Source organism: Panthera uncia, assembly GCF_023721935.1.
Source record: "Panthera uncia isolate 11264 chromosome A3 unlocalized genomic scaffold, Puncia_PCG_1.0 HiC_scaffold_11, whole genome shotgun sequence".
Lineage (NCBI taxonomy): Eukaryota > Metazoa > Chordata > Mammalia > Carnivora > Felidae > Panthera > Panthera uncia.
The window spans coordinates 41,300,740-41,326,910 of NW_026057578.1; the positions used below are offsets into that span (position 1 = coordinate 41,300,740).

The 26,171-nt window shown below is 41.0% G+C and overlaps 2 protein-coding genes across 3 annotated transcripts; both read left to right on the plus strand.

The window, feature by feature from the left end:
- Window positions 1-3,511: 3,511 nt before the first annotated feature.
- Window positions 3,512-15,281, plus strand: SNRPB2 (small nuclear ribonucleoprotein polypeptide B2). Of its 2 annotated transcripts, none has more exons than XM_049650093.1 (7): window positions 3,512-3,616; window positions 5,149-5,229; window positions 5,555-5,727; window positions 10,300-10,440; window positions 12,916-12,966; window positions 14,375-14,463; window positions 14,915-15,281. In XM_049650093.1, the coding sequence occupies exons 2-7, from the start codon at window positions 5,166-5,168 to the stop codon at window positions 15,072-15,074; spliced, it is 678 nt and encodes a 225-aa protein (XP_049506050.1). In that variant the 5' UTR covers window positions 3,512-3,616; window positions 5,149-5,165; the 3' UTR covers window positions 15,075-15,281. The 2 variants fall into 2 exon arrangements, with proteins under 2 accessions (XP_049506050.1, XP_049506049.1); XM_049650092.1 differs by lacking the exon at window positions 3,512-3,616 and adding an exon at window positions 3,847-4,060.
- Window positions 15,282-22,100: 6,819 nt separating this feature from the next.
- On the plus strand, window positions 22,101-24,618 carry OTOR (otoraplin). The gene is made up of 4 exons (XM_049650094.1): window positions 22,101-22,215; window positions 22,574-22,713; window positions 23,597-23,707; window positions 24,595-24,618. The coding sequence occupies exons 1-4, from the start codon at window positions 22,101-22,103 to the stop codon at window positions 24,616-24,618; spliced, it is 390 nt and encodes a 129-aa protein (XP_049506051.1).
- The last annotated feature ends 1,553 nt before the right edge of the window (window positions 24,619-26,171 follow it).

The following is a 26,171-nucleotide window of genomic DNA, read 5'->3' on the forward strand; positions in this document are numbered from 1 at the left end:
TCTTTTTAGAAGATCATTGTCACTGAGTTGGCATTAGAGGATTTCTTCCTCCCAGCATAGTAATGTGTAGTAGCCTTTATTTAGTTGTTAATATAACATGATGTGCACTCTGTCTTTAGGTCTCTGTGTTTCCTGTGGTATTTTCTTCCCATCTTGGCAAAGTCCTACCTCATCCTCTTTAAACAGTTATGAGGAGTTCTTGGCCAGAAGCACTTGTATAATACTATCAGGTTATAGCTTATTTTCAGAGAAATAAGTTTAGCTATCCACAGCAGCGTCAAACAGAATTAATTAATTGCTCAGATACCTATGTTAATGTAATTTTAATTCATACTAATGCTTGTCCTTTGTTATTCAGAAATCATTTTTGTTTAGTTTATATTCTCTTTCAAGGTGTTAAGGATATTCCCTTTGTATTCATTCATATTTCCTTAACTGAGACAGGACTAGTTACATTTCTTCCAATATATACATGAAAATAATGCTTTTCTGTGATTACCATGTTTTTTGAAGTTTATTTATTTTGAGAGAGAGACAGCAAGAGCAGGGGAGGGGCACACAGAGAGAAAGAGAATCCCTAGCAGGCTCCGCACTGACAGTGGGGCTCAAACTCACGAACCCCAAGATCATGACCTGAGTCAACCAAGAGTCAACTGCTTAACCTACTGAGCCACCCAGGCATCCCTGTGATTATCATTATTTCCTACACTTATGTGCATCTTCATGAAATATCACATTTGTTTAGTGCTACCTAATTTTCCATGCACATTCATTCATTCATTCAATACATATTTATGAATACCAGGTACTTTTCTAGTCACTGAGGGTACTTGAGAAAACAAATCAGATAATCCCCACCCTCAAGAAGCTTACATTATTTTCAAGTTGTTGCAACTTCAGGTGATCTTTAAAAAAAAAAAATAAAAATCTCCATCTTATAAAACCTATTTGGCTCCTTAATCCGTATGTACAAATCATAGACAACATTTAGAAATAACATCTATAAACCATTTATTTTGTGTCTGACAGTGTGTTAACCACCTTATATTTAATCCTTCCAGAAGGAAGTACTATTATGATCCTTAGTTTACAGATGAGGAAAGCAGGCTCCGAGAGATTAGTTAAGGGGAATTGGGAAAATTAATAAAGGAAAACCTCACTAAAGTGGTTTGGGTAGGGTAGAAAGGGGAATACCACATCAATTACAGGAAGCATTGTCAATTACAAGCTCCAAAATTAGTGTCACTTACAGACCCAACAAAAGAATCCTCCATAGGAAAGAATAATCAATTACAGGTCCCAATATAAAAAGATGTACTTTGCATCTTCTACAAGAAATTCACTATCCCTGCAACTCATCCAATGAGAAACCCTCATAACCATGAAATCTTGTCCCCCCCCCCCACACACACACAATGGATTTTCCTTCAAAACAACCTGTCCCAATTTCCTCCTTCTTCTCCATAAAAATGAAATTCCTCTGCTGTATTTTTTTTTTTAACGTTTTTTATTTTATTTTTGGGACAGAGAGAGACAGAGCATGAACGGGGGAGGGGCAGAGAGAGAGGGAGACACAGAATCGGAAACAGGCTCCAGGCTCCGAGCCATCAGCCCAGAGCCTGACGCGGGGCTCGAACTCATGGACCGCGAGATCGTGACCTGGCTGAAGTCGGACGCTTAACCGACTGCGCCACCCAGGCGCCCCTCCTCTGCTGTATTTGTGGGGTTGGCCAATGGTTTTCCCGTAACTTCTTTATCTTGAATTTTATAATTGCCTGCCATTCCCAAATAAACTTTTTTTTTTTTTCTGGTAAAATAACAGTTTTATTTTTAAGGCTAACAGAAGATACTAGATTAGATTTCCCTTGGCTCTTAACAACTATTTCATATTTCAGATGATACTTGATGAGGGACCATAAGGCAAGCTGAGGGCCAAGCACAAGTATCATAACCCCTCCCTTTGTGTGATATTCCTCTGTCACTCCTGGTTGCCCAAGAACAAAGAAAGGAAAGAAAACAAATGGTTAACTGATAAGATCACAGTCCTACAGGACATGAGTCTCCATCAGTTTACAAATGTCTTAGTAAATTACAAGAAAATGGCAATCTTATCAGTAGCCTAATCTCCAGAAACCTACAGACTCAGTGTCCTGGAGCCCCAACATCACCCTCCCCTCCATAGTGATGTGGGGAACAAAGGCAAGAAGGAAATGGCAGGTAAAATTAAATTTCTTTATAACCTGCAGCCCACTGACAAATACTTGAGGCAAATACAGAGTGTAACATTTCTCCAGGACCCCCATATGGTCATAATGTTAATGCCTTACTAGAGGGAGAACAACCTTAGCTTGACAATAGCAAGGCCGCTGGTATCTTAGGAGTCCTATTTAGCATATAAAAGTCCCTTTGGAGGCCCCCCCTTTTGACTTTACCACCCCAACTCCATAGTATATAACCTGTCACTTTCCACAACCCCAGTGCAGCTCTTTCTGCCCTTGGGTCCCATGCTTTAATTAAAATCACCTTTTTGCACCAAAGACACCTTCAAGAATTTTTTCTTGGCCATCAGCTCCAAACCCCCACCATTCCAAAACCTCATCAATACTTTACACACGTTTGATGAATAGAAGAATGACTGGATGTACTTCTTTTGGATTCCCATTCAGCTAGGCATCAACAACAACTTGTGTTGTCCCAGAACAATCTAGGCATTTTTGTATGAGAGAGAAGATGGGAAGGGTGGTAAGGAATTGTTTTGTTTTGTTTCAGTTGAGTTTAGGCAGATGATCTTAGGGGTGCTTGCTTGGCTATTACTGGAGAGCAGGAGACATCAATTCCCTCTGCTTTGGAGCCTCAAACTGAGTTGCTTCTGAGAGTCAAGCTCATCAGCGGAATGTTTCAGGAGAGTTCCCTCAAGAGTCTCGGGAATCCGAGAACACTTGGGAGGTTAAAGATCAGGGGCGCCTGGGTGGCGCAGTCGGTTAAGCGTCCGACTTCAGCCAGGTCACGATCTTGCGGTCTGTGAGTTCGAGCCCCGCGTCAGGCTCTGGGCTGATGGCTCGGAGCCTGGAGCCTGTTTCAGATTCTGTGTCTCCCTCTCTCTCTGCCCGTCCCCCGTTCATGCTCTGTCTGTCTCTCTCTGTCCCAAAAATAAATAAAAAACGTTGAAAAAAAAATTTTTTAAAGATCAGAGGCCACCAGAGATCCCAGAAGGGCAAAACCAGGGCACCTTGCCAGTAGTTGGTATGAGGGGCTGCCTGTAAAACTATATAGGATCTGGAAAGATGAAAGGCACCGTTGTGTGGGGTAAAACTGCACAAAGCAATGGCTGGGTAAGGAATCACTGACTTTCCTTCACTGCCCTACCCACTATTACAGTTTAATCCATGAAGTTCCTACAAACTTCTCCCCTTCCCTAGACACCCTTCCGGCTCCCCAAGTGTGCGCATGCGCAGATAGATTCCCAGCTGCCGCCGCAGGAGCCGGCAGGGCATCCATCGACTCTGTGCTCGACTCCTCGACTTGTCGGCACTTGATTGAGACACGTGGTAACGTAATTTCCGGTAGCGGCTCGGTTTCCGGCTTTCGGTTTTTGCGGGAGCAGCGTAGGCCTCAGGTGAGTTGGAACGTGTTTTCGTTGCCCGTTTCCGACCTCCCCGCTACCGGCCGCCGCTGGGCCCGACGCCCGCTTGTGGGAGCCGGGAGTGGACGGGGCGCAGCGGTGGAGCCGGCGCGCGTTCGCTTCGGCGTTCGCAGAGGGGGCGGGGGGGAGTTTGAGACTGACGCGCTGGTCCCGCCAGGACCCGGAATTAGGAGCCTTGTCTCCGGTGGGAAGGGTTGGCATCGGGGATCGTGGGGCCGCTTCCTGGGGCTTTGGTCGAACGTGCCTGTGGCTGAAGAGGCGGGAAGCCCCTTTTGGACTCTCGGTGCCCTTGCTCTCATCCAGTCCACCATCAAACCCTACATGAAGTGTTGCGAGAGTCTTCCCTCTGAGGGATCTGCTTTAAGTTTGACCGAGCAATTCCTTCTCGTCGTTTTCGCGACGTGAGCCCTTTTTCGGGTAAGGAGTGGGGGGCGGGGGTCGCAAGCCTGATAAGCATGACCTTTCACCTGTTAAGTGCGGTCCCTGCAGTGGGCCTGAAATTTGTGAAATGAAGGAATATGTGGGGGCACCCAAGGAAATAAAGCGAGGTCACAGTTTGCACCTGAAAACAACGTAAAAAGTAAAGTAGCGAGGTTAGTGTGAAAGAGAAGGGCGAGGAGACCCGCGGAATTGCCCGGCCTGGTGTTTATTAGCTATCTGACCTTGGGCAAGTCCTTTAACCTGTAATAGCCATTAATAATAACAGCTACTTGAAGTGCTTACTGCCCATGCCAGAACTGTGCTTGAAGTTTATGTGTCGTTCAGTCTTCTGAGTTTTACTAGGTAAATGCTGTTAAACCAGCCCCGTTTTACCGCTATGGACCCGAGAGATTAAGGAACAGCTGGTGATAACCATAGATAGGGTTTGAATTCAGATGTGGTCTGTGCTAGAGTCTGAGCTCTTAACCATCACGCAGTACTGCTCTCTCTGAGCTCCCTAATTTCAATTCAGGCAGAGTTAACCTTAGAGTCAGGACAGCTGGTGATAGTGTATATAAATTAAGTAATTAATAGGTACGGAGTGCTTTTGAAGTGCACCCATGAGGTATTGCTTGGTAAACTTTGTTAATGTTGCGTTTTAATGATTTTTACTGGGCATACATTTGCTAGTTTCTTTTTTATTTTTCTTAAAATCTACTCAATTCTAAAATAATCTCATTAAAAATTAAAGTTATTAAGTGAGGCAGATGAAAAAACTGTATTGCTTGTCACAAGTGAAAGATAAGTATAAAAATAAATCCATTGGTTGAAATAATCTTATTGAAATCTGCCTAGGTCCCGGTGCTCCATCAAGTTTTGAGCCGGAGAACTGTTTGTTTGTTTGTTTGTTCATTTAAAAAGGGCTAGCAAGTGTTGGAGAGGTTTTAAAGACTGCTAACAAACTAATATTTCCTGCACTTGGGATTGAAAGAAAATTGAGATGTTAATAATCCTTATGTCCTCATGCCATACAACAGTGAGTTAATGCTCTCCATTTATAACCGAATTATTTACTATCTCCTTAGGCTGTTTAACCGCAAACATGGATATAAGACCAAATCATACAATTTATATCAACAATATGAATGACAAAATTAAAAAAGAAGGTAAGTGCTTTTAAAAAACATTTATTCACAACCAAAGCATGTTTAATTACCGGCATCTGAAAACTTGTGCGGCTTCAAAACTTGTCATGTAGTCCTCTTTGTCAGTACCTGCAACAGTGCCTTGTTTCTTTTTGTGTGAGGATTTCAAGGCTTTTTAAAAACAAAAATAGGTAGGGGCTGAAAATAAGTGGAATATGTTTACTAAAATGTGTAACTTTGTATAAATAAGTGTGTGATGGAGGGTACTCGATGCAGTGTCATTTTATGAAGAATTTTGTCATTGTTTCTTTCACAAATAACTTGTTTCCCCTCTAATTTTGCTCAGAATTGAAGAGATCCCTGTATGCCCTGTTTTCTCAGTTTGGCCACGTGGTAGATATTGTAGCTTTAAAGACCATGAAGATGAGGGGTCAAGCCTTTGTTATATTTAAGGAGCTGGGTTCATCCACAAATGCCTTGAGACAATTACAGGGATTTCCATTTTATGGTAAACCAATGGTAAGGCGATGTTACTATTTTGGGTATAATCACTATTGATGGTGTGTTAAGTTTATAGACCTATGCATGAAACTGGATGTTTCTTTCTGCCTTAGTTATGTGTTAGAGCAAGTTTGGTTTATTTTATTTACACATTTATGTTTATAGAAACACATTAGTAGTAGAGTTTGTAATTCACTTAGTTTATGACAGACAGGCAATAACAAAATACAATGAGATATAGTGTTTATTTTTTTTAAGTTTACTTTTATTTTGAGAGAGTGGGGGAGGAGCAGAGAGAAAGGGAGACAGAATCCCACGCAGGCTTCACACTGTCGGCGCAGAGCCCAATGCGGGGCTTGAACTCAGGAACCCACGAACTGTGGGATTATGTTGAACTGAAATCAAGATTCAGAGGCTTAACCGACTGAGCCACCCAGGTGCCCCAAGATGTAGAGCGTTTAAAAAAGACAATGGCAGTATTGGCAATATTCTTATCTTGAAAGAACTAGAAGTTAATAGCTCAAAACGTTGAAAAAAAAACCTTTGTAAACTTATAAAATAATATAAAACAAAATCATGGTCAAAGGAAATCCAGTTGATGTTTCAGAAAATAGCATAGTGAAATAACTCATATCAGAAGCTATACAGTCTAGAAAAAGCAGTGATCTGAGAAAAAATCATCGGTTTAAATTCATAGGTTTTGTTGGTGAATAACAGTGAACAGAAGTGAAATAGTTATGCGTAGAAAGTTTTAAACTAAGGAATGACATACTGAGATTCACATTTAGCTGCTGGAAGAAGATTGGACTGTGGGAGGGCTGGGAGGATGTAAGGGAACTCAGGCCACTGGTGTAAGAGATAGTAGAGGATTGGATTAGAGTAGAGACAGGGTATAAAGCAAGGGTTTCCAAATGTGTGAATGAATACAGAGTACCTTGGGTGTGGATTTCTGAGTGCTTTTTTTCTGGGACTGGGATGGGGAGGGGCCTTGGGGAAAGCCAAGGCCCAGAGTTTCAAAGCCCTGGGTCATCATTCTGCCGTAAACTGGCTCTGTGCCCAGTGTGTTCATTTTCAGTACCTGTAAGATGTAAGCGGATTGGCTCTCCTTTGGGCTAATTCAGAGGTTAGCAAAAACTTCATAAAGGAATAGATCATATTTGAGGCTGTAGGTATATGTACATACAGTTTCTGTTGCATATTCTTGTGTATGTGTGTGGGTGTATTTAACAACCCTTTAAAACCGTTTAAAAAAAAAAAAGTCCTTATAGGCCATGGGCTAGATTTGGCCCATAGTCGGTAGTGCAGATACTGGTCTAATCCCTTTATTTTAGAAATGGAGAATGAGGCACAGAAGTTGCCTACCTAGGTTATATTAATATAACCAGTGGCAGTGCAATCACACCCACTATTGTGATTTTTTTTTTTTTTTTTTTCTCTTCTAAACTAGGGATCTGAACACTGTCCTAAAGGGTCAGGTAGTAAATATTTTAGACTTTGTGGGCTGGATGATCTCTCCAGCAACTTTTTTTTTTTTTTACGTTTATTTTATTTTTTGAGAGCGAGAGAGAGTGCGAGTGTGAGCAGGGGAGGGGCAGAGAGAGAGAGGGAGACACAGAATCTGAAGCAGACTCCAGGCTGCGAGCTGTCAGCGCAGAGCCCAATGCAGGGCTCGAACTCACCAGGAGATCATGATTTGAGTCAAAGTCAGACACTTAACCAACTGAGCCACCCAGGTGCCCCCAGCAGCTATTTAACTCTGCCTTCATAGCAGGAAAAGCAGCCATAGATGGTATGCTAGTGAATGAATGTGGTTCTCTTCCAAAACACCTAATTTACAAAAACAGGCGGTGTTGGCTGTGGTCTGTAGTTTGAGGGCCTTTATGTAGCATGCTGTTTAATTCAGGAGTGGGCACTTTTTGTTACTGGAGCCAAGTTTTCCTTTTCTATCAAGTTCCCTTTCTCCCATCACTTCGTATCTGATGGGCATCATCTGTGTGGAAAAGCCCACCTCAGAAAACTGGGATTGTGCCCACATACCTCCTTTTTGATAAAACGGTATTTCCTGAAACCAGGGTTTTTTTCTTAGTACGTATGAAGAAATAGCATAATGGAGATCTCACTTGGCAGGAGCATAAGGCTGAGTTTTAGTTTAAGTCTAAAATTACATTAATGTGGAGGAACAATTTCTTCCCGTAGAGGATTTTAAGGCTGTTTTGTTGAGATGACCAGTTTGCATGTGCCTATTACTCAGATACAGGAAAGCTAGAAATGGCTGTGTTTGGCACTGGCTTCACTTTGGCAACTAATGATTTTAAATCAATGGAAAAAGTCCAGTAGGCTGATACTGCATTGAAAGTAGTTTATGAGTTCCATTCTCTGCCTTCAGGAAGGTAGCAGATACTGCCAGATCTCCAGCATCCTGGAAGAGGGAGAAGAACATTCTTTGCGCTGTTTTGTTTGTGTTTATTTAGGTGGTTTTGGTTGCTCTTCTGTTGTAACTCCCAACATACAAGATCAGAAATGAACAAAATTTGCTATAACTTGGAACTCATAACCCTAATTCAAGGATATTTGGTTATTTAATGCCAAAAACAGAAGAACCATCTTCCTAAGTGGCTTCTGTTATGAAACCTTTAGCATAAATGTGAAACTTGCCCCTTCTCTAAGCTCTGGGTGTACTGCTTTTATCGCTAATGGGTTTTTAGTCTAGACCAGAGTTTTCCAGCATTGGCCCTTTTGAACTGAGTAACTCTTGTCGTGGTGGGCTATCTTGTTGATTGCAGAGTGTTTAACAGCATCCCTGGCCCCTGTCCACTACACGCCAGTAGCATGACAACCCACAGTGTCTCCATTCGGTAGCACCAGCCTTCTCCTGTGGGCAAAATCACCTCTGATTTGAGAATCACTAGTGTAGACCAGGCAGCTAAGAATGGTGGCTGAGGTCAGAGATTTTCACAGGTGACTGTGTCATAAGGATAGACACAAGATCACCCAAGATCTGTTCAGGTCAGGGAGAAGGTTGAAGAACTAGGGCAGATGAGAGGGAGTCCTTGGGACTAAGCATTATTTTAAGTCTGTTCCTTCTGGTTAGATGATGCCATGCAAAACCACAGTTGTTTGCAGAGATGAGACCACTTAGAAACCCTGTGCTGCAGCAGCCGGGAGCAGCCAGAGAAAGTGCTGGATACTAAGGTGAGGGTAGGCATGCTCTCCTCTTGCTGCCCCAGTATACTCATCTCTAGCTGAGGTAAAGAAAAGACAGACTTGCTTTTGATTTTGACAAATTTCCTCCTTTAAACCCATGATACTTTAGAAGGTCTCTGGTTTCCCTGCGGACGGAGATTAAATTCTTACTCTATAAGGCAAATTTAGATAGTAATTTGTAGGACTCTTGTGTTTTGGTATGGTCAGAGAACTTGTTTCAGCTCATTCAGCTACAGAGAAGAAAGGTTTTCTTGAAGTGGAAGTTGCCGTTTGCAGATAGATGCACCCTAGAAAATAGTTGTAACTCCTAGCACCAATTTTGGGATGGGTGATTGAATCTAGCTGTGTGGTAATGCTCTAGGCCACGGCCGTGCTACTTGAAGTGTGGGCCCCACCGTCCACTTTGTGCTTCGTACAAGTACAGGATCTCAGGCCTCACTCAGACCTACTGCATCAGAATCTGCAGTCTTACAAGCACTCAAGGTCTTTGGAAAGTACATTAATGTTTACAAAATGCTCTCCTAGACCAGTGTTTTTAAACGCCTGCCTGCTGTCTCAGTAGCATGTCTCTGCTGGCTTGGGCATAGTAAGAAGGAGCGGGTGGCCTGGGTGCCTAGTTGCGATGCCATCCTTTGTTTCTTTTCAAAGCATTTTACAGTTTAAGTTGATGCCGCTATTGGTCATTTTGTTGAAAGATAATAGATCGGGGCACCTGGGTGGCTCAGTAGGTTAAGTGTCCGACTCTTAATTCAGCTCAGGTTATGATCGCAACGGTTTCATGGGTTTGAGCCCCACGTCGGGCTCTGTGCTGACAGTATGCAGCCTGCCTGGGATTCTTTCTCTCCCTCTCTCTCTGTTCCTCCTGTGCTTGCTCTCTTTCTCAAAATGATTAAATAAATGTAAAAAAATGTATAAAAATATTAAAAAATATATAAAAATAGCAGATTGGATTCAAAGGGAAATTCTTCTCAATCTTTAGTACTTAACTTTGAAAATCTCAAATTCTATATGACACATTCTACAGCTAATTGACACAGCTCGACCCTTATATTGAGACTCCCTGCTAAGCAGCAGACAACTTTCCAATGTAGTTTTCTGTTTTATGAAATGGAGAGAAGCAGTGGTGCAGATATTACAAAGTTCTGTTATTCCCATATGAAAATGTGTGGGTTTTCTTCTGATAAACCTAGTTGAGTCTGACTTTGTCTAAAAATTGTGAATCATAGACCACAATTTATTTTCACTGGGTGTGTGTTAGATTTCTTTAGGGATGTGTTACGAACTAGCATGTAGTGTATTTGTGTAATGAAATTTGAAATATTAATGAGTAGTGTAAACAGCCTTCAGCGTAATTGAAAGTAACCTGTCTCCACATAATTAAAACAGCGAATCCAGTATGCAAAAACAGATTCTGATATAATATCTAAAATGCGTGGCACTTTTGCTGACAAAGAAAAGAAGAAGGAAAAGAAAAAAGCAAAAACAGTGGAACAGACTGCAACAGCTGCCAACAAAAAACCTGGCCAGGTAAGACAGACCAAAGCTCCTGGGTCTGCTGGTGCTGCAGACTTGATGGAGGGGTCCGTGTTCCACTTACGGGAGGGTCTCCGAGGCGTGTGTGTATGTTTGTGCCTGTGTGTGTTTCAAGGTGGACTTTTAAGAAGCTGGAATGGTTGAGTTCTTATAAGATTCCAAGACTTATGTTTAAGCACCAAATTAAAACATAAACCTGTACATCTGCAGATTTATATGAAACAGTTTTGTTTGAATTTGGCATCCAGTTCCATCGTTCTTCAAAATCTGTTAATATCTATTGGCTTATTTCTCAACTTCTGCCCGTAAATAATACTGTGGATACTATCTTTAATCTTCAGTATGCCACACAAAACTGCTTTCCTTAAACAATTTGGAAGTTAGAAATCTAATTTAAAATACCAAATAAAAGTAGTTACTTTTGGATTGAAAGTGATTAGAAATCAGTTTCACGAAGTGTAATGGTCGACTTTTGTGTACTTGCTTTAAAAAAAAAATTAAGAGGGGCACCTGAGTGGCTCAGTCAGTTAAGTGTCTGACTCTTGATTTTGGCTCAGTTCATGATGTCACAGTTTGTGGGATGGAATCCACATCAGGCTGTGCACTGACAGTGTGGAGCCTGCTTGGGATTTCTCTCTCCCTCTCTCTGCCCCTACCCTGCTTGCACTTTCTCTTTCAAAATAAAGTAAAAAAAAAAAATTAAGAAAGACAGGTTCTTGGTTTCTCCATATATATATTTCTCAGTAATTTTATATTTACATATTATAAATATGTAATTTTAATGAATTTTTTTATAATCTTAAAGGTTAGAGGTGGTTAAATTTTATGATATAGTCCTTAAAATTTAGGACTAGATCTTTCAAAATTAACTGACGAGTTAGTTTTAGTCAGTTAAGGTGGCAGTTCTTAAAATGGAATAAGAAATCTTTTTAAGTTAATGGGTTTAAGTTTTCAAATTTTAACATAAGTGTTCTTAGTTCAAGTGTACAGTATAGTGATCCAACAATTCTATATGTTAGTGCTCATCATGATAAGTGAGAAGTGTATTCTTAATCCCCTGCCTCTATTTCACCCATCCCCCTCAGCCACCACCCTCTGGCAACCACCAAGTCTGTTGTCCGTAGTTAAGGGTCTGTTTCTTGGTTTGTCTCTCTCTCTTTTTTTTTTTTTTTTTTTTTTTTTAACCTTTGTTCATTTGTTTTGTTTCTGCAATTTCACATGGGTAAAATCGTATGGTATTTCTTTTTCTCTGACTTCTTTCACTTAGCATTATACAGTCTAGCTCCATCCCTGTCATTGCAAATGGCAAGATTTCATTTTTTTTTATGGCTGAATAATGTTCCATTGTGTGTATATATGTATACATATACATACATATATATCTGTATACACATATACCACATCTTTTTTTTTTTTAATGTTTGTTTATTTTTGAGAAAGAGAGAGAAACAGAGCATGCGCCAGGAAGGGGCAGAGAGAGAGGGAGACACAGAATCTGAAGCCGGTTCCAGGCTCTGAGCCGTCAGCACAGAGCCTGATGCAGGACTCAAACCTATGAACCATGAGATCATGACCGGAGACAAAGTCCGGCGCTTAACCGACCAAGCCACCCGGGCACCCCCATACACCACATCTTGATCCATTCATCTATTGATGGACACTTGGGCTGCTTCTATAATTTTTGGCTTTTGTAAATAATGCTGCTATAAACATCAACGTGCATCTATCCTTTGGAATTAGTGTTTTTGTATTCTTTGGATAAATATTCAGTAGTGCAATTACTGGATTTAATTTTTTGAGGAACCTCCATAGTTTGGATTCCCACCAACAGTGCACGAGGGTTCCTTTTTTTCCACATCCTCACCAACACTTGTGGTTTCTTGTGTTTCCGATTTTAGCCATTCTGACAGATATGAAGTGTTACATCGTTGTAGTTTTGATTTCATTTCCCTGGAGATGAGTGATGTTGAACATCTTTTCATTTATCTGTTGGCTTTCTCTATGTCCTTAGAGAAATGTCTGTTCATGTCTTCTGCCCATTTTTTAGTTGGATTGTTTTTTGGGTGTTGGGTTTTATCAGTTCTTAATATATTTTGAATACTTAACCCTTTATTGGATATGTCATTTGCAAATGTCTTCTCCCATTTAGTAGGTGGTCTTTTAAAAACTAATGTTAATTTTATGCAGTAATTAAAATTATAAACTCTTTTTTAGAGCGATTGGAAAAATTTTTTAAGTTTATTTTGAGGTAGAGCGTGTGTGAGTGGGGGAGGGCCAGGGGGAAAGGGGGAGAGAAAGAGAATCCTAAGCAGGCTCTGCACTGTCCACATGGAACCCCATATGGGGCTCGATCCCACAACCATGAGATCATGACCTGAGCCTAAATCAAGAGTTAGGACACTTAACTGTCTGAGCCACCCAGGCATATGTGATTGGAAGTTTTAACTGTTTTCTCTTTGTTTTGTTTAGGGAACACCAAATGCAGCAAATACCCAAGGAAATTCAACACCAAATCCTCAGGTAATATTTTTCCCATGTGGTGCTTGCTCTTTAAAATAAAATTATAAACCACTACGATAATACACAACTTGCATGTCTCCAGAAACTGAAAGTAATTCCTCTACAAAACATTAAATTATATAGCACTTTAATGTAGAAACTCACTTCTCAAAACATTTTAGTTATTTTAAGGGGGAGAAAATGAAACCTGACTTTATTCTTTGCTTTCCATAATGATTCAGTGATGGAATCAAAATGACAGATTTTAAACTGCGAAGGCTGGGAGCAAGCACTTTTGTTTTCTCCACAGTACGTTTGAAGCCCAGGGCTTTACAGACACACAGCTTGCGGGAATTGGCCAGGTGACAGGCTCTCTTTCCATACTAGTTGCCTGAAACACTAAACCATCTTTTCTAATAGAGCAAAGTTGTTTACAATTACCCTTGCTCTTCTGAGAACAAATACATGTCCCTTTGTATAGATGGTTTAGAAACCTTTTAGCAAATCTCCCTGCTGGAGGCCTCAAAGAGAAAGCTTCAATTATATACTAATGGTTTTCTCTTTGGTCCCTTGGATGCTCAGGTCTGACAAGATCCTTAAATCCAGAGAATTGCTTGCATCTCTGAGCTTTCCTTCTCTGACTTTAAGTTGTGTACATCTTCTATATTATCTACTTCTCTTCTTTGAAGTCTTTGGGCAATTACAGTACAGTTTACAAATGCCAGTACTTCATTCTCTAAGCCTTACGTTGTTCTTTACTCATCATGTCTTCTCTAAATGAAAGTAGTCTGAAGACAAATAGGCTCTCAGGTGCAGGATGACCCTGTCTCTTGGTCCTCATAACCCCAGGTCGGGGTGCCAGAGAATTAGTTTAATATCTAACAATGGTGTTTGTTTCTACTTACTTGGATGGAAGTAGATGCTCTGTAGGTCTCATTTACTCGCAGAAAACATTGTCACCCAGTCGTGGCCCTAAGTGGTAGTTCCAGAGTTTCTTAAACGCTGGGAGGTTGTAAATAATGCAGAAGATTGAGTATCTGAGTGTTGTTCCTCGGGTAACCAGCTGAAGATGGAGGGCATTGCTGCCTTTCTAGTTAGGGTCTTTCAACTATGTAATCCAGATGGCAGAGTCCTCCCGTTACAACTGAAACATTGTTTTCAGTACTATTAAATTCTTAAAACGTAATGAGATTTGCAGTCATCCAAATTTGCATAAAGTGACTTGAACGCCTCCTTAGTTGCCGTTAGGTTTATGTTTATTTGCATGGTGTCCTTGTTTTTCAGCTTTAGTGTTTGATGTAGTGCTACGATTTCATGTTCCTAATAAACTGGAACGTAGCTCTCTGAAGTTTAGATTTTAATGTGAGAGCTAAATGGCGTACCATGCTTTTCATACTGAAAGCTAACTTTGCTTTTTTCTTTGTAATAGGTCCCTGATTACCCTCCAAACTATATTTTATTCCTTAATAATTTACCAGAAGAAACAAATGAGATGATGTTATCCATGCTGTTTAATCAGTAAGTCTCTTCACAAACCAGTGTGTGTTCTGAAATCCTCCCAACAGGATGTGGAGCGCTTCCGTGGGTTGAATCCATTTATGTATCACACAGCAGTACTTCCAGGGTCACAGATTTGGTTTGGGATTAATCCTGAATTGAAGTCCGTCTGCAGAGTGAGCATGTGTAAAGCTGAAGTACCTCTGATGTTTGAATTACTAATTCTAATTGATGAGTAAAACAGGAAACCAAGCCTTGATACAATGACAAGAATAGAATTAGCTTACGTTATACCGACCCTTCTTTCACCGTATTCCTAATTATATTTTAGACTCTTTCAACCTACTCAGGATTCTGGTAGGTCATGTTACGTTTCCTAGACCAGTATTAGGAAGTTGCTTAGCAAATTTAAACGCAGAACAGACATTTATGTATTTGATAGCATTTATGTAAATTGTTTCTCCTTTTACAGATTTCCTGGTTTCAAGGAAGTACGTTTGGTACCTGGAAGGCATGACATTGCTTTTGTTGAATTTGAAAATGACGGACAGGCTGGAGCCGCCAGGGATGCTTTACAGGGATTTAAAATCACACCTTCCCATGCCATGAAGATCACCTATGCCAAGAAATAACATGGGATAGTTGTCTTTAAGGGACTTGGTGTTATTTATAGTGTTTGTTTTGATAACATTTGGTCAACCCATTTTAATAGTTGGGGGTGAGGGGGAGTGAAAGTGAAATTTTGGTGAATGATTTAAATAGCTGGTCTTTGTTTAGCCTGGTGAACTATGAAATATGAAGGCCTTAATTTTGTACAATAAACTATTATTTGTACTCTATACATAACGTTTCATTCATTTCACTGTCCTGTCAGCAAATGCCTACACTAGTTTAGAACACATCTTACGGTGTATAAACCGGTCTAGGATGCTTTCGTAGTATTTTGGGGTATTTCGGAATACTACGTAGTACGTAGTATTTCGTAGTATAATGGCAGAGAAACGTTGAATCGTTTTAATAAAAGTAAAGGAGAATTAGATCAAGCCCTTGAATGAGATTTTCTGTAGTTTCCATCCTGCTGGAGTTTTTGTTAGTTTATTGGTTTTTTTAATTGAGTTGCATTAATGGTAAAAATAGGGGTGCCTGGTGGCTCAGTTAGATAAGCATCTGACTCTTGATCTCGGCTCAGGTCACAATCTCATCATTCATGAGCTCGAGCCCTGTGTCAGGCTCTGCGACTGACAGCACAGAACTTGCTTGGGATTCTCTCTCGGTCTCTCTCAATAGACTTTAAAAAAAAAAATTTGCCCTGGGTGTTAGAAGAAAATGAGACCTGGGCAGGATCTAAATTTGAACTTTGTGCTCTTCAAATAAATGAGCATTGGTTTTTTTGGGTTTTTTTTTTTTTTTTTTTTTTTTTTTTGCAGTTAGTAGGCATTTCACAAAGCTCTTCATTCAGCATTTAATTGAATAAAGGTCATTTTGGAGTAACTACTTATGTTTTCCAGGAAGAGAGAGGGAAAGGGAATGCTGTCTTCGAACTTCTCATTTTATGTTCTCATCCTCTTGATGTGGAATTGTTCTGAAGGAATACCTGCTTGGCTAATAATCTAACCTCTTCATTGAAAGACCTCCAAGGGAAAGAAGTTGCAATCTATGATATTTTTTAAGACACGTGGGCTGACTTGTAAAGGGTTGCCAGTTCTAATCTTGATACCTCGTAATTCTCAAACACCAGTTTTTAATTATTTAATAGCAAAGGTCATTTTCTTTAGCTTTTGATTCATACCTAGGGTTATGATTCAGTCCCCTGCTAGTAAAATCATGGGCATCTTTAAAAGTGAACAATTTTTTCACATATAGTACACATTAAAGTGACACTTGATTTTTTGTGTGTGTGTTTCTCACTGTTTCCCTGAACAAAAGTTAGAATTTGTATACTTACAGGAAGTCTGCTTTTAGACATGTAGGTTTTTATCCCATCACTCTTGTGCATACATAAGGAGGAAAAAGGAAAATCGTTTTTGTTCTTAAAGCGGCTACATTTAGAATCTCTTATTTGAATAACTTAGTTGTCAAGTTCATGTACTTTTATAAAATGTACAATTACTAGATAAGACCATGCTTCTGGTTGTTAGAGCAATGCCAATTGCTACTAATTTCTAACTCCTTATTCTCTGTGACTGTCCTTATCTTGTCTCAGAAAAGGTTTCACAGATGGCCCCTGCTTTGAGTGTCTGTATGAGAGAAAGTAGAAAGGTCAAGGTGGCTGTAGTGAGGTGAGAGTAAGGGGAATATGTAGGACTTTTTAAGGACTCACTTAAACTATGAAATGGGGAACTCAGATTTTTTTTAATTGAGTTATTTACAGACACTAAAATTCACCCATTTCTAATGAGTTTTGAGGAGTGACCCAGTTTGATGAGTTTTGACAATTGTATACAGTTGTGTGATAGGATACAGAGGATTCTGTCACCCCTTGTAAACAAAGGCTCCCTTTGCCCCTTTGCAGTCGATCTATTCCCCAGCCCCCAGCCCCACCCCTGACCATAGGCAACCACCGATCTGCTTTGTATCACTATAATTGTGCCCTGTCTACAATGCTTTTGAAGTTCATCTCCATTGCGTGCATCAGCAGTTCTACCAGTGGATGGACTTTGGGTTCTTTTTAATTTGGGGCTGCTAGAAATAAAAGAGCTTATGAACATTTACATGCAAGTCTGTGTGGACACGTTCTGTCAAGATTTTGAGCGCAGGAATGACATCTGATTACTTTCAAAAGCTTTTTATTTTGATATAATTTCCAATTTATATAAAAATTGCAGAAATAGTACACGGCTCCCATAAACGTACCTGAACCATTTAGGAGTGTGCTACCTTGACTCCTTGTTACCCCTTAACACTTCTGTGTATTTCATAAGTACAAGACCACCGCGCTACATAACTACTGTATGACCAGCAAGATCAGGAAATCCAGTATCCCATCTGATTCACATTTTCCTGATGTCCCCAAAATGACCCAAGATTCCAACCAGGATCATGTGATACGTAGTTGTGTCTCTTCAGTTTCTTGTCTGTTCCTCAGCCTGTGTGTAATCTTTCATGATCTTAATTGTATGTAGAGATTAATTTCAGCTTTATCTATACAATATTAGCTATAGCTATAGCTATGTCTGTACAATATTAGCTATACAATATGTCTATACAATATTAAAAATGAATTTACAGTAGTACCTCTATTTGCAGTCCAGCAACTCCAAGTTTATTCTGGGCTTCCCCCTTTCCTTATTTGTACCTCTTTCTCTGCTCCCATTAACCTCCATGCATTTACTTATTCGTTGAAATCTCCCCGAATGTAGCCAAACTCTGGTAAGCAAGACTTCAAGAGGGAAGAAGGGGAAGAAAAAAGGAGCCAACTATACTTTGAAGCTGATTTGATCAAGCTGGGATCTTCTGCCCTTCCTTCCCTTGCCATCTGTGGGAGTTGCCAGGAGTTTGGGAGGAAGTAGATGTAGTGCCCGGCTAATGTGGGTCTAAACTTCAAGGTTAATTTTCAACTTTGCATATCCGAATCATCCAGGAAACATTTCCAAATGCTGATGCCTAATCTACACCCCATATCAATTAAATCCCAATCTCTGTGCATGAAACCCAGTCATCAATATTTTTTAAGGGCCCTGAGTGATTCCAACGTGAGCTAAGAATGAACAAAGCATATTTCTACCTTTATGAAGTAGGTTGTAATGATTAGATCATTAGTTCAAATTGTATTTTTCAAAAGCAGCATATTGATAAGTAGAAGTTTCCAGTTTTTACCCTGGAAAGTGTTGTAAGATGCTCATGTTTTTTAACTTTAAAGCTTATTTTCTGTGTGGTTATTTAGCAAATATTTTATCCCTTGGAAATATTGTAGCCAGCAAATATCTGATGAGGAATGTGAAGCCCTGGCTTAAAATTTCTGCTGTAATTGATTTGCCCTTGAGCAGTACTTCTCAAACTTTCATGTTTCTCCAAATCACTTGCGAGGCTTGTTAAGCTGTACATTGATCTGGCAGGACCGGAGTGGGGTCTGAGGGGCTTTGTAACACAATGCTGAAGGTGCCAGTCTGGGATCCATGCTTTGGTGGCAAAACCCCAGAGTCTCTGTCCTAATTTACTCAGCGAGTCTTAATTTTTGGGTGCTATGAATGAGGAGATCGTGACCTGAGCCGAGATCAAGAGTCAGATGCTTATCTAATTGAGCCACACAGGCACCCCTATTTTTACCATTAATGCAACTCAATTAAAAAACCAATAAACAAACAAAAACTCCAGCAGGATGGAAACTACAGAAAATCTCATTCAAGGGCTTGATCTAATTCTCCTTTACTTTTATTAAAATGATTCAATGTTTCTCTGCCATTAGGGCCTCCAAAATACTACAAAAGCATCCTATGAATCTCTTTTGTTTTTTTTTTCTTTATTTATTTTGAGAGAGAGACAGAGACAGTGTGAGTGGGGGAGGAGCAGAGAGAGGGAGAGAGAGAGAATCCTAAACAGGTTCCACACTGTCAGCGCAGAGCCCGACACGGGGCTCAAACCCACGAAACAGTGAGATCATGACCTGAGCGGAAACCAAAAGTCAGACAGTTAACTGACTGAGACACCCAGGCGCCCCGAACCTCTTTTGAAATGTAATAAAACCTAAGGGCTTTCCCCAGGAAAAACAAAAATAAAAGCGTACAATTTCAGGAGGGTCATGCATTCATTCAATGAATACCTATTTTTGAGTACCGAGGATTTTTCTGGGTGCTAATGATAGAGCGATGGGCAAGATAGACAAGGTCCCCACTTCCTGGAACTTTCATTGTGGTATCTGGGGAACAAGTGCCATCACGTGAATAGACAAGGCATGTCAGGTAGTGGTAAGTGATGAGAACGTACCACAGTCGCATGATGGACTGATTGGGTTGGAGAATGGCAGGAATGGCTTTGTGAAACTGGTCTCTGAGGAGACATATTGTCCAGAGACCCGAGTGCCCATATGTGGAGGGAAAGCTTCTCTGGCCATAAGCTCAGCAGGGTCTGAAGTAGACACGGGCTTTGCACTTTCAAAAGACAGAGCAGCTGGTGTGGCCGGAACAGAGCAAGCAAGGGAGAGAGTGACAGGGAGTGACTTCAGGGGGGCAGAGGGCCCAGATCATCCAGGGCCTTGTAGGTCACAGCAAAGAGGCGGCTTCCACCCTATCCACGACCCAAGCCTATTTTTAGACCTTGAAGCAGCCAGAGCCTCCATTTTAAGAACTCCAGGTTGAGAACTAATTTAGTAACTAAAGCAGGAGAATGTCACCTGGGGATTAAATGCTCGGAGAATACATCTGGAAATCCAAAGAAAGTAAGCACACTCAGGACAGATCACGTCTCCGGACCCCGGGTATCTGTGCGCCTTGAGCGTGCCTCCAGGTACAACTGATCACTGAGTTATTGTAAGTTTAACTTCCCATGTGCAAGCAAAACTGCGATTTCCATCCCATCTCTGCCCACTACAGAATGCTAGGACATCTCAGGCCTACCCAGTATGAACTCAGCAGGCTTGACATCTCTTTTCTTTACTTCTCTAACCTTCGAATAGCCAATAATGGCTTTGTGTTAGCATCAGCCTTGGTTTGCTAAGTTGTTGTGATGGCTTGGTTGTGGCTTTATTCAACGTTTCCCTCCGCTTTGCAGCGGCTTGTTCACGGTGCGGCAATCTGAGTTTGTGCAGCCCCCATTTCTGTTAAGTGCCTCTTAAATGGCAATTGTGTTTTAACTCTCCTGTTGAGGGCTGGCTTGAGACTGTAACGGTCTGGAAAACAGCTGCCCGATCGGGATTAAGAAGATTTAATCAATGCTTTAGTTTTCCCAGAGACCCTCTTAGGCCCCTAGATTATAGGAAGGAAAAGTGCCCTGGCAGTCTGCTTTCAGAAATGATTTCTAACTCATCCTTTCCTCGAAGTAAAACAGGAAATGAGGAATGTAACACCTCCATTCTAATGTGACAGTGGATGAATGGAGACAGCTCTGGACACAGTCCTGCTGGGGAAGCTTTAGATGGGGTGGTTAAGACAGGTGACTCTGGCCTCTGCTGGGCCGCGGTTGCTTCATCTACAATGAAGACGCTGAATTAAACAAGCTTCCAAATCTGGGCCAGCTGTAGAAAAGATCGTCCCCTGATAATAACACACACACATGCATACACACCCACCCCCGAAGAAAACCCTTTTATTATACTATGAGTATTTTTGCTTTACCAGTTTATCCCCAGTTTTGTACAAAACTATTTTGTAAGTTGAATGCTTGTCCCTCATCTTTGGAGGGAGGGAGGAGGAGGTTCTGCTCTGAGATCTCATCATCAGCCAAGTTGGACAGGGCATCCTGACAGGGACCTCTGTTCTAGAAACAATGGAGGTGGGGTGCACCTTATGAAAGAGATACCAACCCCAAACACTATAAAAAGCAGTTACCTAAAATCTGTCTCTCCTAAGAGAAAGTAAATCCTTGGGGCCAGGGCCTTTTTTATTCACTGCTATATCTCTAGTGCCTAGAACAGTGCCTGGCACACAGTAGGTGTTCAGGAAATAGTTGTTGAGTAGATGGAGCTGTGTATTGGCACTTCAACTCTGGCGATTTCTAGTAGGGCCCCTCTTTCCATGGGAAAGATTCCCGGAAGCGGGGAGAAGGGCCGTAACGGAAACTTCTTGCTTTCTCCTTTCTCTATCCATGAGCATTTTGAGACTGAATTTCAGAGATCTCAGAGAGGAAAAAAGAGACTGTTCCTTTCTTTCCATCCCGCCTATCCCTTCCTTTCCCCAATCGTAGGGTCTAGATGTGATAACAGCTCATGTGTTACAAACCATGTCTGCCCCAGGACAGATGTGACTTCCGAGAATCCTATCATAAATGATTTGTAAACTTAAGCATCCTCAGTTTATCTACTATATGAATCCAGGTGCTTATTTTTAATTTTTTTTTAGTGTTTATTTATTTACGAGAGAGAGAGAAACAGAGTGTAAGCAGGGGGAGGGGCAGAGAGAGAGGGGGAGACCCAGAATCTGAAGCAGGCTCCGAGCTGTCAGCCCAGAGCCTGACGCGGGGCTCAAACTCACAAAACCGCGAGATCATGACCTAAGCCAAAGACAGACGCTTAACCGACTGAGCCACCCAGGTGCCCCATAAAGGTGTTTATTAATTGGATTTGTTCCAATGAAAATATGTGTACTAAGGATATAGATCTCACATTTTCAGCAGATTTCCTAGAGTCAGTACCTCTTTGCTTATAAGTTGAGAGAGTATGAGACTTGAGCTAAAAAAATTGTTTTAAACAATTTAAAATTCTCATAGTTCTTTGCACAATGCCTTGCTGATGTGATATGCCACAGCTAAAGCAATGGTGGACCATTTTTGGATATCATTTGTGTATAAAAAAGGACACAGCTTTTGAGTCTCTTTGGAAAACCAGATGCAAAATAGCTCCTGGAGCCCAGGAGATGTTATGAAAGCAGAGGAAGGAACGGTGGGCACCTTCCCATTGGCCGGGGGGACTTGCCCAGATGTCTGGCTTCCACATAAAAGACAGGAACCACTGCAGTCAGTTTCCACTTCTAGTTAAAGAACGATAGCAAAAACAGCAAAAAGGGAAGATGGCAAGACTCTTATTACTTTCTCTCCCCGGTCTTGTGGCCATATGTGCCGTGCATGGAATATTTATGGACAGACTTGCTTCCAAGAAGCTGTGTGCAGATGACGAGTGTGTGTGTAAGGACTTTTCTTATGCCTTTCATTATCTTTCCATTATATAATTGAAAAAAAAATCCACTAACAGCGTGAAATCTAATAGGGCTCTAAGTGAATCTTCTCTGACGTGTGTGTTAGCGTTGTTTCTCCTGGTCTGTACCTTTGGTGAATTTACTTGGTTAAGATTCTGTTGGATATAGCTTTAATACCTTGGATAGATTACTCTTCTTGAACTAAACAGGAGCTGTGAGCCGGGAGTTATTGATCACTCTGATTTCCAAGTTTTCTGATAAGCTTGGCCTTTTTACTGTTATAAATTCCAGGAGACGAAAATGTAGTCATTGCAATGTTTTTGTTCTTGTTTTTGTTTTTCTTCCAGATACTATTTCTCTGGCCAGAGCTCAAGAAGATTTCAATGCCCCAGACTGTAGGTTCATTAATGTTAAAAAAGGGCAGCAGATTTATGTTTACTCAAAGCTGGTAAAAGAAAATGGAGCTGGAGAATTTTGGGCTGGCAGTGTAAGAGGAGATTCTTACAAATACACATACATCTTGACATACGGTGCTCTTAACTTTTTCTCTGGGACTTACCTTCAATGCATTGTAATGTTTAAAACTAGCTCCTTAGAACAATGGAGAGATGGCAGACAAGTGCACAAATTCACAGATACTTGCTTTTATCGCATGTCGAAGAAACAAAGACAATTCCGTAACAAAGCCAAATGTAGGCGTATGTGATGTTTTGGCAAGGACCAGCTAACCGCACAGGGGCTTGAATGCCTCAAAGGGTTTGAAACTTACTCAAAAATGAGCGGATTTGCCAAGTAAAACGCATGCGTGTTGGCAGTCAGTCTCGGCTTCAATCTTTTAAAGGAAACTTTCACACCCGCTTCAATTCCAGAGAATCTGCTTTCTTCGGTGCAAATATACAGGGGTGGGCCCCAGGGAGGGACGAAGCAGGACTGATTTCCTGTTCCTCGTCTGCAGCCTCACAGATAGATTCTCAAGTAATGAAGGATTAATTCTTAAATTCACTCAAGGATCTGTGCATTTGAATTTTTAACAACTGAGAAGTGACAGTCCTTTAGAGTCAAAATGCCTATTCACTTTTTACGAAATTTATCGACTTTGTTTACAGGCAGCTCACAAGATTGCATAAAGTAAAGGAATGCTAAGTGAGACTGGTAAGACCAGGCCACAGAAAAACAGATACATGCTTTCCGTGGGTTGACTTAGTTGCTGTGAGTGAACTTCAGATTTGGGTCCCAGTCCCCCACCACCACCCCCACCCCCAACCCAGAGGGGGAAGCGAGGCACTTAGTAACAAATGTGACGTCAGTGGGCTTTCTAGAAGTGCACTCATATCCCCCCTCCTCTAACTGTTACTCTTCTGGACACTCAGGTTTATGGAGATGGCGAGGAGGATGAGATGGGAACCGTGGGGTATTTCCCCAGCAGCTTGGTAGAGGAGCAACATGTGTACCAAGAAGCCACCAAGGAAGTCCCCACCACGGTAAGTGTCTCAGGGCTCAGGGCGAGTCAGAGAAAGACTCAGATCTTGGGGTAATGCAGGCAGGTGTTAAAAATGCATCATGTCACTTACAAGATGCATGGAGCAAATGCCCCTACTTGCAATGAGGGCTTCCTTGAAACAGGGAGGTTTGGGAGCGCATTTACACCTACTCTCAGTATTGAAAGAGTAGTGAACTTTCCCCACCCACCCCCCACCCCCTTTTTGTTTTTAGATACAAGTTATCCTAGAAAGGAGGCCATGTCACAAAGAAAGAAAATAAAATAGTATGAACGCACTCTTAACTGATGGTTACATTTATCTACTAAAACAGTTGGGCTAGGAAAAAATTAGCGCCTGTATTTAATCAAATCGAAACATTCTGGAAAAAGAAATCTTTGGATGATTTATTTCTGTGGTAAATAGATTCTACTTATGTTTGAAAACGAAATTATACTCTTTCCAATGCCCGGGGGTCTTGCAAACCCCGGAACAGAAATAAAAGATCCCCTTTGAGCTACTTTGCAGGGTGGTTGTTTTGAAGAGATTCTCCTGGAGCTAATTGCTGCATGAAATAACTTCAAAACATCGCCCAACCCACACACCGGGCTCACCTGTCATTGCTTCTAAGCATTGAACTTGAATGTGTCAACTAACCACAAATTTGAAGTGTATTTGAGAACCTTCATTTTAAGTAGTTTTTGACTTAAAGTGATAATTATGTTATACTCTTTGGGGTTCATCCTTACTTTAAATCCAAATTTCCCTTTGATTACCCGTGATTTTTAAATAAACGCTATCTGTTTTCTGGGCCTGTCTGCTCAGTTCAGTCTTTGCTTTGTTTGTTTGTTTGTTTGTTTGTTGTTTTTGTTTTGCTTTTTTTTTTCCAGGATATTGACTTCTTCTGTGAGTGAGCAAGTAGACAAACCTGCAAATAGAAAGGAAACATCAAGAAATAAAGAAAAAGAAGTGAAATAACAACAACAACAAAAATACATATCCCTAATTCCTAACTTTGGTTTCGAGGCTTTGTTACCTTACAGGAGGGCTGGGCCCTCGGGCCGGCGGTTGGAGATGAAGGAGGGGGTTTCCACTCAGTTTTCTGCCGCAGGGCGATGTTTGGCTCAAGTGGGAGAACTGAAAGCAGAGATTATTTTTCAGCCTAGAGAATCCTCTCTTATGCAGGGATGCATATAGAAGATGGTTTATTTGTATTATTTCCAAATAGTAATTCTTGCCAGCTCTTTGGCTGCTTATATAAACTTGGTAGGTCATAAGTCTTCCTTTGGACATGCTGTTTTCTAATGATTTGTCTCTCTGGCCATTTGCAGTGTTATAATATATCCAACGGAGCTATATCATCAAGGAGTATTCTTGTTGATTGTTGTCTAGGATTGTTGTCGCTTTTAATATTTGATGCCTTTGGGATATAAAGCTGGTGGGAGTGAGGGAGCTGTTTAGACTCATAGACGTTTGGACTATGCCTCTTTCTCTTTAAAAAAATTTCACAGGGGCATCTGGCTGGCTCAGTTGGAAGAGTATGTGACTCTTGATCTCAGGGTCGTTCAAGCACCACTTTGGGCATAGGGATTACTGAAATAAATAACCTTTAAAAAATTTCACCCATTATTTCCACTGAATAATTTTATCTTCTAAATGATTGATTTACCTCTCCCCAAATTTTAAATAAGTATGTGTATATGTAATAAGGGTGGAGTAGCTTATGAAATATTTGTAGTAGAATAGTTTCCCCTTCATATGTGCTGTCAAGTCAAAAGACAGAGGGAAAGAAAAGCATGTGGGTTATTTCTTGACTTCTGTTTCAACTTTGAATCTCCTCTTCCCATGTAAATCCCCCCAGTCAAGGGTGATGTGTGAAGAAACCTGGTGAGCCAATTGGCCCACAAGTTTTTCTACATTTAATTGGAAATTTGCTTTGATTGTGTATTCCTGGTGTAATTCTTTTTATGTAGTCGTGGGTCTTTGTTTACGTGTAATTAAAATGCCTGTAGTCAAAAAAATGCACAATTTCTGGCTTCAAAATTTTTTGAAGACATTTTTCACCTTGGGGTATCAAAAGTCTGGGAGGGGCCTGGAAATGGGGTTGGTTCCTCAGTTTGCGGTGGTCTGTTCATCCCACAAGCATGAGGAGGAGGGCATTAATGACAAGTTGGAGACTGGGACCCCAGGGTCATTTTTCCAGCTGCATCCACTGTGACTTGGGGTGAATATGTTTTTGCCAAATTCCTATGGGAATTTACCATCAAGTAAAATGGTACCCCCCAAAAGCCCCCCAAACGCAAACCCACCAGTCTATTTGTTTGTCTTATTGATGTGGTTTTGGAACGGTGGTGGGGGTCCAGAGCTGACAGCCAAGAAAGGAAAGGTGATATTATTAAACAAAGCATGGGACAGGACTTGTGGGCAGAAAGAGCTGCACTGGGGTTGTGAGTGGCTGATTATATAA

What these genes read in the sequence shown, in the direction of transcription:
- SNRPB2 (XM_049650093.1), top strand. Translation starts at nt 5,166, where the DNA reads ATGGATATAAGACCAAATCATACAATTTATATCAACAATATGAATGAC. An exon ending in CCAACAAAAAACCTGGCCAG is followed by an intron (nt 10,441 to 12,915) that starts GTAAGACAGACC and finishes TGTTTTGTTTAG; the next exon opens with GGAACACCAAATGCAGCAAA. An exon ending in ATTCAACACCAAATCCTCAG is followed by an intron (nt 12,967 to 14,374) that starts GTAATATTTTTC and finishes TCTTTGTAATAG; the next exon opens with GTCCCTGATTACCCTCCAAA.
- OTOR (XM_049650094.1), top strand. Translation starts at nt 22,101, where the DNA reads ATGGCAAGACTCTTATTACTTTCTCTCCCCGGTCTTGTGGCCATATGT. An exon ending in TGCAGATGACGAGTGTGTGT is followed by an intron (nt 22,216 to 22,573) that starts GTAAGGACTTTT and finishes TTTTTCTTCCAG; the next exon opens with ATACTATTTCTCTGGCCAGA. An exon ending in CCAAGGAAGTCCCCACCACG is followed by an intron (nt 23,708 to 24,594) that starts GTAAGTGTCTCA and finishes TTTTTTTTCCAG; the next exon opens with GATATTGACTTCTTCTGTGA.